At 52.9% G+C, this 12,060-nt stretch overlaps 7 protein-coding genes across 7 annotated transcripts; 3 read left to right on the top strand and 4 right to left on the bottom strand.

Moving 5' to 3' along the window:
• Positions 1 to 189: 189 nt before the first annotated feature.
• AYL99_03695 (hypothetical protein) lies at positions 190 to 996 on the top strand (the record flags this gene model as incomplete). Its single annotated transcript, XM_018835209.1, has 1 exon — positions 190 to 996. The coding sequence occupies one exon, from the start codon at positions 190 to 192 to the stop codon at positions 994 to 996; it is 807 nt and encodes a 268-aa protein (XP_018694859.1).
• Positions 997 to 1,297: 301 nt separating this feature from the next.
• Positions 1,298 to 3,057, bottom strand: AYL99_03694 (hypothetical protein; the record flags this gene model as incomplete). The annotated part of the gene is made up of 2 exons (XM_018835208.1): positions 1,298 to 1,362; positions 1,422 to 3,057. 2 exons carry the CDS (start codon positions 3,055 to 3,057, stop codon positions 1,298 to 1,300), a joined length of 1,701 nt encoding a protein of 566 aa, XP_018694858.1.
• Positions 3,058 to 3,151: 94 nt separating this feature from the next.
• On the bottom strand, positions 3,152 to 3,901 carry AYL99_03693 (hypothetical protein; the record flags this gene model as incomplete). The annotated part of the gene is made up of 1 exon (XM_018835207.1): positions 3,152 to 3,901. One exon carries the CDS (start codon positions 3,899 to 3,901, stop codon positions 3,152 to 3,154), a length of 750 nt encoding a protein of 249 aa, XP_018694857.1.
• A 519-nt stretch (positions 3,902 to 4,420) lies between these two features.
• Positions 4,421 to 5,837, top strand: AYL99_03692 (acetate kinase; the record flags this gene model as incomplete). Its single annotated transcript, XM_018835206.1, has 4 exons — positions 4,421 to 4,752; positions 4,809 to 4,868; positions 4,925 to 5,741; positions 5,793 to 5,837. 4 exons carry the CDS (start codon positions 4,421 to 4,423, stop codon positions 5,835 to 5,837), a joined length of 1,254 nt encoding a protein of 417 aa, XP_018694856.1.
• A 732-nt stretch (positions 5,838 to 6,569) lies between these two features.
• On the top strand, positions 6,570 to 7,730 carry AYL99_03691 (hypothetical protein; the record flags this gene model as incomplete). The annotated part of the gene is made up of 1 exon (XM_018835205.1): positions 6,570 to 7,730. One exon carries the CDS (start codon positions 6,570 to 6,572, stop codon positions 7,728 to 7,730), a length of 1,161 nt encoding a protein of 386 aa, XP_018694855.1.
• A 409-nt stretch (positions 7,731 to 8,139) lies between these two features.
• Positions 8,140 to 8,577, bottom strand: AYL99_03690 (hypothetical protein; the record flags this gene model as incomplete). The annotated part of the gene is made up of 2 exons (XM_018835204.1): positions 8,140 to 8,414; positions 8,499 to 8,577. The coding sequence occupies 2 exons, from the start codon at positions 8,575 to 8,577 to the stop codon at positions 8,140 to 8,142; spliced, it is 354 nt and encodes a 117-aa protein (XP_018694854.1).
• Positions 8,578 to 10,414: 1,837 nt separating this feature from the next.
• Positions 10,415 to 11,764, bottom strand: AYL99_03689 (hypothetical protein; the record flags this gene model as incomplete). The annotated part of the gene is made up of 1 exon (XM_018835203.1): positions 10,415 to 11,764. One exon carries the CDS (start codon positions 11,762 to 11,764, stop codon positions 10,415 to 10,417), a length of 1,350 nt encoding a protein of 449 aa, XP_018694853.1.
• Between the last annotated feature and the right edge of the window lie 296 nt (positions 11,765 to 12,060).

Here is a 12,060-nt window from a genome sequence, read left to right as displayed (position 1 = left end):
AGTACTTTCCCCGATCATATCTTATACTATATGCATTCCATTTCCCTCATCTATTCTCAGTACTGCCAACTACCAAATTCCAACACCTGAGCTGGCGTATTGAGGTGAATAGCTACGACCAGTCCGCTCGACATCCCTGACCATAACCTGGGCCTCACTTTTCTCGATCGATCGCCGCGACTCAAAGCAATGTCCCCCTCCACCGCTGGCCCATCTCTGCTCCGCGGCTCGGCGGTCCTGATCATTTGGGGCGGCGTGCCGGGCTACGAGGACGCGAAAAGGGAACGCGACCTGAACGACTGGTGGACGTACGAGCATCTGCCGGAGCGTCTGGCGTTGCCGGGCTTCCAGCGCACGCGGCGGTATTACCGGCCCAGCCCGAGCAACTCGAACTACATGGTGCTGTACGAGGTGTCGTCGCTGGCGGCGCTCACGTCGCCGGAGTACATGCACGCGCTGAACAACCCGACGCCCGGCACGCGACAGTACATGCGTGTGATGTCGAGTCTGAGCCGGTCGGCGTGCCGCGTGCTGGCGTCGGTGTCGCGGCCCGAGTTTGCGTCGTGCAGGGTCGGCGGCGCCGGCGGGATGCTGGCACATATGGTCTTCGACGCCCCTGTGGCCGCCGACCGGCGCGCTGTGTTGACGGACTGGCTATCCCGCGATGCCTGGCCGACGCTCTGCGCGAAACACTCCAGCCTGCTGGCCATGCACGTGCTCGAGCACGACGAGGCGGCTACTAGCTCCGGCAGCTCGACCAAGTCGTACGACGAAGTCAACTTCAAGAAGAAGAAGAACGAGGGCCCCGAGAGCTCCAGCCCCGAGGCGCCGCCCCAGTGGATGGTGTTGCTCGAGTTCACGGACCCCTTCGGAGCCCCCTTCGCATCCTATGACCACAACAGCGACGATTTGAGGCAGGGTCTGGCGGACCATGGTGTCGATGTATCCAAGTTGACGCAAGAATTATTTGGATTGTTCGTCGTGATGGAGGAGTAGAGAAGGTTGGTGGCCGTCCCCTTTCTGAAGAAGAAGAACAAGACGACGAAGAAGAAGAGGAACAAGGCGGCTGAAGCAATCTATGTCGTTATTTTCCTGCTTCTATCTATCATCAAAAGATGAGATGGGACTAATACAGCCGAATCGAGGAATCAATAAGCACCTGGCGAGCACCATTGTGTTGTCAATGTGCTCAGTACTTTTGGAAACGCTTTTCTTTCGATCGGTGCCCCTTTGTGAACAAACCTACCTGTGCCTTTTTCGACGGCCAGTTTGTACCAATCTGACCTCAACACACCTTTTACCCTTCACTCATCGAAGCCGTATCAATCTTGAAATTCCCGATGTCATTAAGGTAATCCGGATCTGTAATGTCATTAGATTAGCCCGGTCCTTGTAACTGTAAGAGCAGCAGATTTGCCTACCAGTTTTCTCTTCCATGATGTATTTCTGTGTCTTGCTGATCATTCCCGTCAATTCGCTCGTCAGCTCGTGTGTTCTCAACCTGACTTTCTCATTCCGTTTCGCTGCGCCCTTGATAGCCTGCATGGCCACGTGGTACCGACTAGTGGCGTTTACAAGCATCATATTGAAAGGTGTGGTGGTGGATCCTTCTTCATTGTAGCTTGCAATGGTAACACGCTGCATGTTGGGCCGCCCGAACAGCAGCCCTTTAAGTTCATTCGCATAGCCGTGATAGTTGAAGTGGATGGGAACGTCTTCGGTGAATAGAGCGTCGAAAGCGTCGTCTGTCAAAGCGTGAGGGTGGCTACTAGACGCCCCCAATATCATGAGGTCCGTGACATTGACAACCCGCACGCGCATCTCGGGCATCTTGGACCGAAGCAAATCTGCTGCGGCAATGACCTCGAAGGTCAATTCCGCTCCGATGCCAACCAATACCACATCCGGGTTCAGTCCATCGTCTGTGGACGCAAATTTCCAGACGGACGCACCAGCACGGCAGTGGTTCTCCGCCTCGTCCGCCGAGAGGAAAATGGCGGAAGGTTGTTTGGAGCCCACCATCAGATTGACATAGTTCTTCGATTGGAGGCAGTGTGCCATTGTAGAGAGGAAAGTATTTGCGTCGGGGGGAAAATAGACTCTTGCAGCATGTGGCTTCAGGTTCAATACCGCGCCGATGAAACTTGGGTTCTGATGCGAAAAGCCGTTGTGCTCTTGCCGTGTCCAAGTCGACGTTTCGAGGTAATTAATGCTAGCAATGTCGTCACGCCATTTTGACTCACGAGCCATCTTGCCGAATTTGGCATATTGGACCATCATGGTGTGGATGATACCGAGGAAAGCCTCGTAGCTTGGGAATAGGCCAACTCGACCCGTGAGCGTGTAGCCCTGTAACCAACCTTGACATTGGTGTTCGGAAAGCGTCTCAATCAGACGGCCGCCCCTCGCATTGGAGAATTGGTCCCACTGAAAGTTGCGATTCGTAGAATTCAAGACTGCATCCAGCTTGTTGGATTCGAACTCGTCGGGAGAGAAGATCCTGAAGGTCGTGGGATTGTCTTTGACGATCTGCTCGAGGAGTTTGCCGACTGTTTTCATGGAGCTCTCCGAGGTGCCCTTTTTCACTGCAAATTTGTGCCAGTCAATGGGCTTTAGCCCTCGATAAGCCCCATAGACTTCTTTCTTCTGGCCGAGACGGCGGTCTGGATTCTCAGGGATGGTCGACTTAATATCGTCGACCACATCACCATTGTCCTTGAAGAGTTCCTTCGGCTTATATGACTCCAGCCATTCTTGGAGCAGTTTCAGTTCTTCGGAGTCGGTCTTGGCCTTTGGTAGAGGAACCTGGTGTGCCTTGAAAGAGCCTTCGACGATCTGACCGTGGACTTTCTTGGGTCCAGACCATCCTTTCGGAGTACGGAGAATCAGCACTGGCCAACGTGGTTTCATTATGGGATTGCCACTTCTGGCGGCTGTTTGTATTCGTCTGATCTCAGAAAGAGCCCATTCCATGGAGTTGGAGAGGTCTGCATCGATATCGTCCAGGTCATCAACCACTCTCGGTTGGTATCCGTACCCTGTGAACAAGGCTGCCATTTCCTTGTCATCCATACACCTGTGGACGATTGTTAGCCCATATCCGACGGGAGGGACCCGAATCAACCATTCTCTCCAAAATGAACTGGTCCATTCAGGAAGAGAAGGGGACTTGCCCGTAGATGGTTCTTTCACTGATTTTGAAGCCGTTGACGTGCACAATCGGTAGGACTGCTCCGGACTCCCGCGGGTCGATGTACTTGTAACCGTGCCACGCCGTTGCAGTAGGCCCCGTCTCGGATTCACCGTCACCCACGATGCAACAGGCGATCAGATCTGGATTGTCCATCACCGCTCCAAAACTCACGCTAAGAGCATACCCAAGCTCCCCACCTTCGTGAATAGCCCCCGGTGTCTCAGCATTGATGTGACTTGGAAAGCCACCCGTCGTGCTAAAGTTGGAGATGAGATTGCGCAGGCCTCGGGCATCTTGCGAACAGTGAGGGTAGAACCTGGCCAAAGACCCTTCGAGCCACAGATTGGCCAGAATAGCCGGAGCACCGTGACCTGGTCCAACAACGTACAACATATCCAGGTCATGGGTCTTGATGAGGAGATTCAGATGTGAGTACACCAAGGTCAGCCCAGGACATGTTCCCCAGTGGCCCAGCAATCGGGGCTTGATGTCTTCGAATTTGAGATCTCGCTGAAGAAACACATTATCCTGTAGAAAGATCATGGCGGCAGCGATATAGTTGGCTGCGCGTCTATACTTTGCAATAGCCTCATTGGTCTTGTCAGCCAATGTGGGCTTATCGAGTTTGACCAACAGATTCGAGACATAGTCAGGGACATTCGAGGGCGCAGGTTCGGGATTTGGGCGATCGATCACTTCACCAGGCATTGTTAAGTGGCGTCTGGGGGTACAAATGTAAAAAAAAAGGCCTATGCTTGCGGTTGTATGGAAGCGGTAGCGGGTGGTTCGGGATACGTGTGTTTGGGTAATGCCTGCACAGTCAGCAAGCAAGGAGAAGAAGCTTTTCAAGAGGTAGGAAGGAGACTCGATCGAAATCAATGGTTGATACCTGCCTCATGTCTCATCATCACCTCAGCAGGCGGAAGAAACCTCCAGCCGTGATGTCAATTGATCAATGAATAGAATGAACGGGAGTTGACTGATCGACGTCACCGAGAAGCAGGTTCGTGGATGCCCGCAAAGGGTTGCAGGTGTGAATCTGACTTGACATGGGGATCTGCACATCGTCTGTCCAGTAAAAGGTGAGCGCAACTCGCCGACAAACCATGTGGTGTTGGTGGTGTGATCTCATGGGATATTTAAATCCAGCTCCAGGATAAATAACAAGCCATGTCAACGCCCGGGCTCGTCCAAAGTGTATTGAGAAACTTGAACCTGCTTCACAAGATGGCCAACGTTATCCTTTCCATCAATGCCGGAAGCTCTTCATTGAAGACGACACTGTTTGTGGAGGAAGAGAACGAGGGCAAAGCCAAAGGGCTACGGCGCTTGGGCAGTGCGGAAATATCTTCCATCAATGCCCCTCCTGCGCGCCTAAAATATCTTCGTGGCTCCTACAAAGACACCCGCGAAGTCGGCGACATCAATGACCACAACCACGCCTTTGAGCATATTTTGAACGCCTTCCTTGCTGACACCGATATCCCAGAGGTCTCCAGCAAGGATGACATCGACTACACGGCCCATCGGGTGGTACAGGGAGGAAACTTCGAGGAAAAGTGAGCAAAGATTCGCGAGTCACACATGCTGTGGTGCGAAACTGACTGCTCATCAGCCAGTTTATAACCAAGAAGACGTTGAATAAGATCAACAAGCTGTCAGATCTGGCGCCCTTGTACGTACTCGAGGACTCCAAACGTTTCACCTTGCGAAATGCTAATCGTTATCTAGGCACAATGCCTCCGCTGTCGGTCTCATGCTGGCATGCCATGAGCATTTACCCAATGTCATCAACGTCGCATGCTTCGACTCCTGTTTTCACCAAACAATGCCTGACTACGTCAAGAGCTATGCCATCGACCAAAAGATTGCAAAAGAGAAAGGTCTGCGCAAGTATGGGTTTCATGGGCTGAGCTACCAGTACATCACAAGAGCCACGGCCGCGTTCCTGGGCAAACCGGAATCTGAGACGAACATTATTGCACTTCACCTTGGGAGCGGTGCATCGATGTGTGCAATCCAAAACGGACTGTCAATAGACACGACAATGGGCTTGACCCCGGTCTCAGGGTTGCCAGGAGGTTCTCGGAGTGGAGATATTGACCCAAGTCTTGTCTTTCATTACACTTCCGATGCCAGTGCGCTGAGCCCGAACAGCACGAAGGATCTTCACATCTCCACTGCAGAAGAGATTCTCAACAAACAGTCCGGATGGAAGGCATTAACCGGGACATCAGACTTCGCAAAGATTGCCGACCCGAACGCGCCGGACACTCACAAACTCGCGTTCAACATCTTTATTGACCGGGTCGTCGGATTCGTGGGCAACTACTATGTCAAACTGGGCGGCAAAGTTGATGCCTTGGTCTTTGCCGGTGGCATTGGCGAAAAGAGCTCCTACTTACGACAAGTGGTGATCGGCAAAGTGTCGTGCCTCGGGTTCACGATCGACGACGAGAAAAACAAGAAGGGCACGGATGGAAATAATGTGGTCAACATCGGCACCAACGGAACGATACACACGTTGGTCTGTGAAACGGACGAAGACGTAAGGCTCCACACCCATTCGATTGAGGATCTCCTGCTGACAGCCTGACAGTATGAGATGGCTCATTCGGTCCTGGCAATGCTCTACAAGAAATAAAACAGCCACTGACTTAGACGACCTGATGACGAAGCACGCACGACAATAGACTTTAATCCCATCTACAAATTAGACCGAAAGTTGCAACACACCGGCCTTGTTTCTACACGGCTTCTTCTTTCTAGGCTGTCTAATGCCGGTCCTTTGTCATTAGTCACTCCGCTTGCCTTGCCTACATACCAGATTGGGGAAACGCCAGATGCTAATTGGTCTCGGACCCCGAGTCTCGAATCCCTTTCAGGTACGGTCCATGGAGGCGCCATGTGCACGAACTCGATTTGTCATGAGGTCCATGGACCGAGAAGCGTTCTCTGTAATGGCTGCTGGGTGAGTAAGCTGGTTTGGTAACGTGCCCAGCCTTGACCACAATCCTCCGCAGCTGTGACGCCTTGCCAAACAAAGGCAGCTCGACCTCAACGCACGATGGCCAGACTGCGGAGAGCTTCTAATCCTTCGTAACACAACCTCTCGAAGCTTGGTACTTGCCAATGTTGCCATGGAACAGCAAACATCACGGCCATGATTAGTAGTACTCTGCGGGGACCTGCATACCAGCGTCGAACTGAAAGCAGAGAGGGCTGGTGCGGACCACTGCTCTACCAAGGGATGGAGTACCATGTTCGTAACTATTTAAATGCAGTGTTTATGCCATTGGAAGGTGAGTCTCGCAAGTATCAAGGGCACTGTTTTCCTTGAAATTCTCAAATACAAGGCTCACAGTATCACGGGACGATGCATTTCTCTACTTCCATGTGGCTGTGGCTCCTGCTTCCAGCCTTGGAAGCTACCGCTCAAGCTGTTCCCAAGCATAATTATACGTGCACGAGCTTCATGGTCAAGGTGCCAGTAAACAACGCAACAGTGGTGGTCCCTCCGTTTCCAGAACTCCCAAATCAATATGCTGCCACGGCATTTGCGAACCAAATCACACTTCGGACGCCCTCTTCTCCGGACCTCAACCTGACCACATTGACGAGGACTTTCAACATCAGCGCAGAGTATTGTACTCCAGCAAAGCCTGGTCCCAAGGCGTCGACCTTGCACATTCTCACACACGGTCTTGGATTCAACCGAAGCTACTGGGACTTCTATCTACCCGCAAAGCCTAATGACGCTCAGTATTCTTACATTAACAGCGCCACGGGCGCTGGGTACAGCACACTGTCCTGGAATCGTCTGGGGATTGTGCCCTCCACCATCGCAGATCCATATACGGAAATCCAGAGTCTTGTTGAAAGTGCGGTGCTTATCAGTCTTACGACCCTCGCACGCGCAGGGAACATCTCACAAGTCCCTGTGCCACAGAAGGTCATCCACGTCGGCCACAGCTTCGGCAGCGAGTTGACCGCGTCGCTCGCCTCGGCCGCCCCAGATCTCACCGACGGCGTGGTGCTGACCGGCTACTCCGCAATTAGCAATTTCACCACCTTATTTGTGGCTAACTCAGCGCTACACTTTGCAAACACGAACCAACCGAAGCGCTTCCCGCCCAGTACCTACTCCTCTGGCTTCCTTACTTGGCCAGACAAATACGGCAACCAATACTCCTTCTTCGAGTATCCGTACTTCGATCCCGCCGTGCTCGACCGCGCCGAAGCAACCAAATTCCCGTTCACATTTGGCGAATTCCTCACCATGGCTGCTCTGCCCCTTGCGGCGCCAAACTTCAAGGGCCCTGTGCTTTATCTCGCCTCTGAGGCCGATTTGATCTTCTGTGCTTCGAATTGCACAGGCCTCTTCGGACCCGACAGTGCTGCGGTACAGTCGTTCAGTGGGAGCAGCAGTGTCGAGACCTATCTTCAGCCGAATGTGGGTCACGGGCTCAATCTGCATCACAACGCTACGGGCGCGTACAATGTGATTCTCGATTGGGCTAGTAGATCTGGATTCTAAGAGAGGCTTGGAGGAAGACGTGCTGGATCAAGACTTAGACACTTATGTCGGTCGCTACCAATTTCAAGGGAGACAGTCAGGGACCATCAACGGAAAGTAGCTAGCATCTCAGCCCACCAGCCTATGCTGATCAGCCAAAGTAGCCTATATAGTAATACCAAGACCTTACGATGATCTTGTATGTGTACCCAATCATCGTCGCATTGATATACAAAATGGTCGTGAGAATATACATGAATTTTGGTTCATCACAAATGTCTCATGAAGTTCCTCCTTTCGAGCCGAAAAGTCGACCACTTGCCAGAATCCTCCTCGTACATCCCGAGCCCTCTTCAAGTTTCAAGACTACTGGTTCTCCAGCCTTCGTGTGAACGCATGAAGACTACCGGACAGAAGGCCCGTGCGGTGTTCAAGAAATGCCGCCATCGTTCACGCCCTCGGAGAAGGATAGTTTAGGCTCAGGTGTGGGAGAGCGTTTCGAGCTTCCCCCATCGTTGACACCTTCTGAGAATGATAGCTTTGGTTCCGGCTCTGGTTCACGTTTCTCGACCAGTTCAATGACGGCAACATACTCCCGGCGAGTCTTTACTTTGCTGCTGCCTCCGTCATCGACTCCCTCCGAGAATGACAAGCCTGGGCCTGGTGAAGGGTTGCGCTCGACCAGGTCTGAAGAGAGAATTCCTGCTACGGGGTGTTCTATTAGCATCTTTGTGTGGGATGTATGCGTACGAACATGACGCTCGTTGGGACCGGATGGGACAGACATACCGGGCACGGGAACGGCAATGGCTGTGTGGAGAAGAGCTGCCGAGAGCAGCATGATGGTGGAGGCTGAGGAGAAGTGCATCTTGTAGTTGGATATCACCACTGGGCTGGGAGGCAATGTATAAGGTGTGAACGTGGATGTGATATGTTCTCGGGATACGTGCTTTCTTGTATTGCTGGGTATTAGAAAGAGGGGACTGTAGATAACAGAGGAATAGGATGGGTGCTGGATGTAAGGCGGGGTTGGCTTATGGACTTCTTCCTACCTCTGGGATATTGATAAGAAGCTGCCATCTTTATATTACCTCCAGGACTCGTGGAAAAATTCCACAGACGCTGACATCTGATGGAACGCAGGATCGGACAATTACGTGTCTGCAAGTAGCGCGGTGGCTTGCCTGGACCACGTCGATATGTATTCATAGTAGTATGCGGTCTGCATTTGACACGGTGACGACGAGTTATTTCACCACGATTCCATAGAAGCAGGCCTGGTCTAGGAGAGCTCACCGAAATAGACATACTTGCAGATAGAGGAAAGCCAAACACCGGAAGATCCAGCCGTGAAGAATTCTGGCCTTTGGGTCGACCGCAAGGCCGAAGAAGCGACCATCTCCATGTGCTGGTCTCTGAGTAGCTAGCGACGCCGTGACAGTGGAACCGAAGCGACCCGGGGGCCGTCTTTTCACACGTCTCTGGCTAAGGGCAGTCCAAAGCCTTCCCCGGTCGCGAGAGCAAACAGCCGCACACGGAGTCTCATCCAATTGGGCGACAGAGGGCTTGAGAATATGCTAGTCCAGGACAGTTGACTGGATGAGATGATCGGAAAGATGTGGCCGTTTCATGGCCCTGTTAGGCTAATGTGGTCCGGCCCGGTTTGCACACTGCGACACAGTTCAGGGAGACAAAGTGGTGCTGGCGCTTACATACCCAATATATCAAGTTTCCACCCAAATGCCGTACCTCTCTTGCCTTTTGTGCGAAGTTTACTATATTCGCACGACTGCATGGTTCTTTTTGGTTCGTGAACTGTGCTGGTGCTGGTGCTGCTGCGTTACCCACAGCTGCAGCCTGAATTGGAGTTGTGGAAACCCCGTTTCGAGACTCGCGGTCAGCTTCGTCTCCATTTGGCGAAGTTAGCTCCAGTCGGTGAGCCGTGTCTCTAGGAGCGGTATCCAATTTGTGCATTCCTCACACGAATGGGTTTCGAGGCAGAATATCGTGTCGGAGACCGGTGCTCCAGCGGGTCGAGTTTACGGGTATGGTCCCAGCAGTCGCCGTCCAGGAAGCGTTTACCATGGAAGATATTGGCCTATTGGCGGAGGGGAGAAATGGATGGCTGCTCCCAAGCGCATGGGAACTCTCTTCCACATCTGAAGCCATCACCGACATTGGGATGGTCACGGTAGCCGGCCAGTACGCAAGCTTGATCACAACAGTTGATCGAGTCTCGAAACCTGACGGCCCAAATCAATCACACAGATCTTCGTCCGACTACCTTCCACGAGTCTCATCCACAACCGCCGCATGGCTGTAGAATCCGTCGACTCAGGCCATGGGACACGCAGGTTCCGACCTAGGTCGGGGGCTTGGGATGGAAGCGGCTGGAATGCGGTCTGGCCACTTCCTTTTTCCTCTCTGTCTGACTACTCGTGCATCAGAGACGATGTTGCCGCACAGTGATATGGAGACCAATATTGTGTCAAGTAGGGAGAAGGAAACCGCTTGTCTCAATTGACATTGTGGAAGTTGCGTTTTGCTTTTCCTGATTTCCTGCCTCTTAGTCGAGCTGGCGTCCCGAGCTGGTTATATGGAGTAAGTATCAATAGTCCGAATCTTGCCAGCCTGTCTCTCCTCAATCCGATACCGCGAGAGCACCTCGAACGAGGCTAGTTGACGAATTCACGCCTCAAGCCTCATCAATCCCAATTCATCAACAAGTGATTCTGGTTCGTCTGGCGTATCCCGACATTACAGACCATGTGGCGGCTGAGGAAGCTGCCCAGCTCCTCCGGTTCCTGGGCAGGGACTTCGGACGAACTTGACGCTGCGGCTTCAGTGGGCAAAAGGCCTTCTTCATCGTCATGGAGAGACCACCACCATTGGCTGCCGCTCAGCATGCCGTCCTCGTCGTCGAATTCCTCCGCGGTTTGATGCGAGATCACGCCGCTGTCAATGTCCTCGACGGTCATCCTGGCAATCCAGCTCCATTTACGCCAGAACCACCGCCTGACTTCCCAACTCCTCTTGTTCCAAGCCACACCATCCCGCATGCTCCGCCCAAAGTTGCCATTGGCACGCTCCCGACCCCAGCAGACCATGCCGTCGTGCATCAGGTCAAGGAAGAGGCTCATGTGGTCAAGCCTCTTGGCGCTCGAGAGGTAAATGGCCATGCTCCGGAAATGAGGGAAAGGAATGCAATCCAGGTATGAGGGGTGAGGAATGATGAGTTGATGGGCGGTGGGTCGGAGATCGACCGGGATCGTGTGAATGTTGGCATTGGAAGTGGTTGAAAACGGAGACGGGTGGTCGTTGACATATGAAACAACGGATATACCTAGGCTCTGAGCGATGGACATGGTTGCCGCGAAACATGATTCTCCAACCAGTTGAAGGTGGTTCTTATAGGGTGACGGGAGGGATGGTCGTGTTCGTGATATACTTCTAGATGCTGACGAGCGAGAGCCGAGGGAAGGCTGAGGGGAATATTGAAATGGTGAGAGCTGTCTCATGGGAGACACGGAGGGAGACAGAGCGCTCAGCGGGCTTTCTCGTGGAGTAAAGCCTGGTGGAAGCGTATATGTCTTAGAGTCGACATCGTCGGGGACGGGCCAAGAGTGTCGCATGTCTAGAGCGTCTGGGATTGGTGGCACGTAGTAGTAGACCGCCACTCTCAGGGGAAGAATTGGCTCTGGGAGCGTTGGCACTTTGTTTGCGCCCTCGTCGGTGCCCACGTCTATCGATATTTCGTCAGTGGGGGCTTTTAGAATGGTGTTAGATGAGCCATCGCCAGTCTCCAACGGTTCCGCTGGGGAGGCCAGGTGCTCGGCGGTCGAGAGCTGCTGTGCATGTTCCCTCTCGCGCTTTGATAATTCCTCTGCGACCTTGGCTTTGATCTCTTCGTCTCGACGTTGCCTCTGCCTTTCTCGCCAGAGGCGTTGTGATCGCCGGTTTTGTTCCCTCCGCGCATCGGTGAGCTTTCGCTTGTACTTATCTGGGGGCTTCGGTTCAGGGCTATGTCCTGGGCCAGCAGACGAAGAGCTCGACATGGTTTTGTCTCCAGTTATTTATTTCCTCATATCTCAGGGAAATCGGTGTCAGGGCGTGATACAGTACGAGAGCCGCAGAGTTCGCAGGATACCCGGGATGACCGGCTATTACGAGAAGTCGAGCACAACTTGTACTAAGTCTCCCCTGAATCCTTCTGCCTGGGTTCGCAGGTGTTGCTGAATGCCAGTTAATGTGACAAAGATGAAGAGATGGCTTCGGAGTGCGTCGTATTGTACCGAGTAGTTGAATCAAAGATGAGAGCCATTCAGGTGGAGGCAAGGCACGATGCACTTGG

This window comes from Fonsecaea erecta (genome assembly GCF_001651985.1).
Source record: "Fonsecaea erecta strain CBS 125763 chromosome Unknown Scaff3, whole genome shotgun sequence".
Lineage (NCBI taxonomy): Eukaryota > Fungi > Ascomycota > Eurotiomycetes > Chaetothyriales > Herpotrichiellaceae > Fonsecaea > Fonsecaea erecta.
The sequence above is the reverse complement of the archived record's forward strand: the minus strand, read 5'-3'. Positions and strand labels throughout refer to the sequence as shown.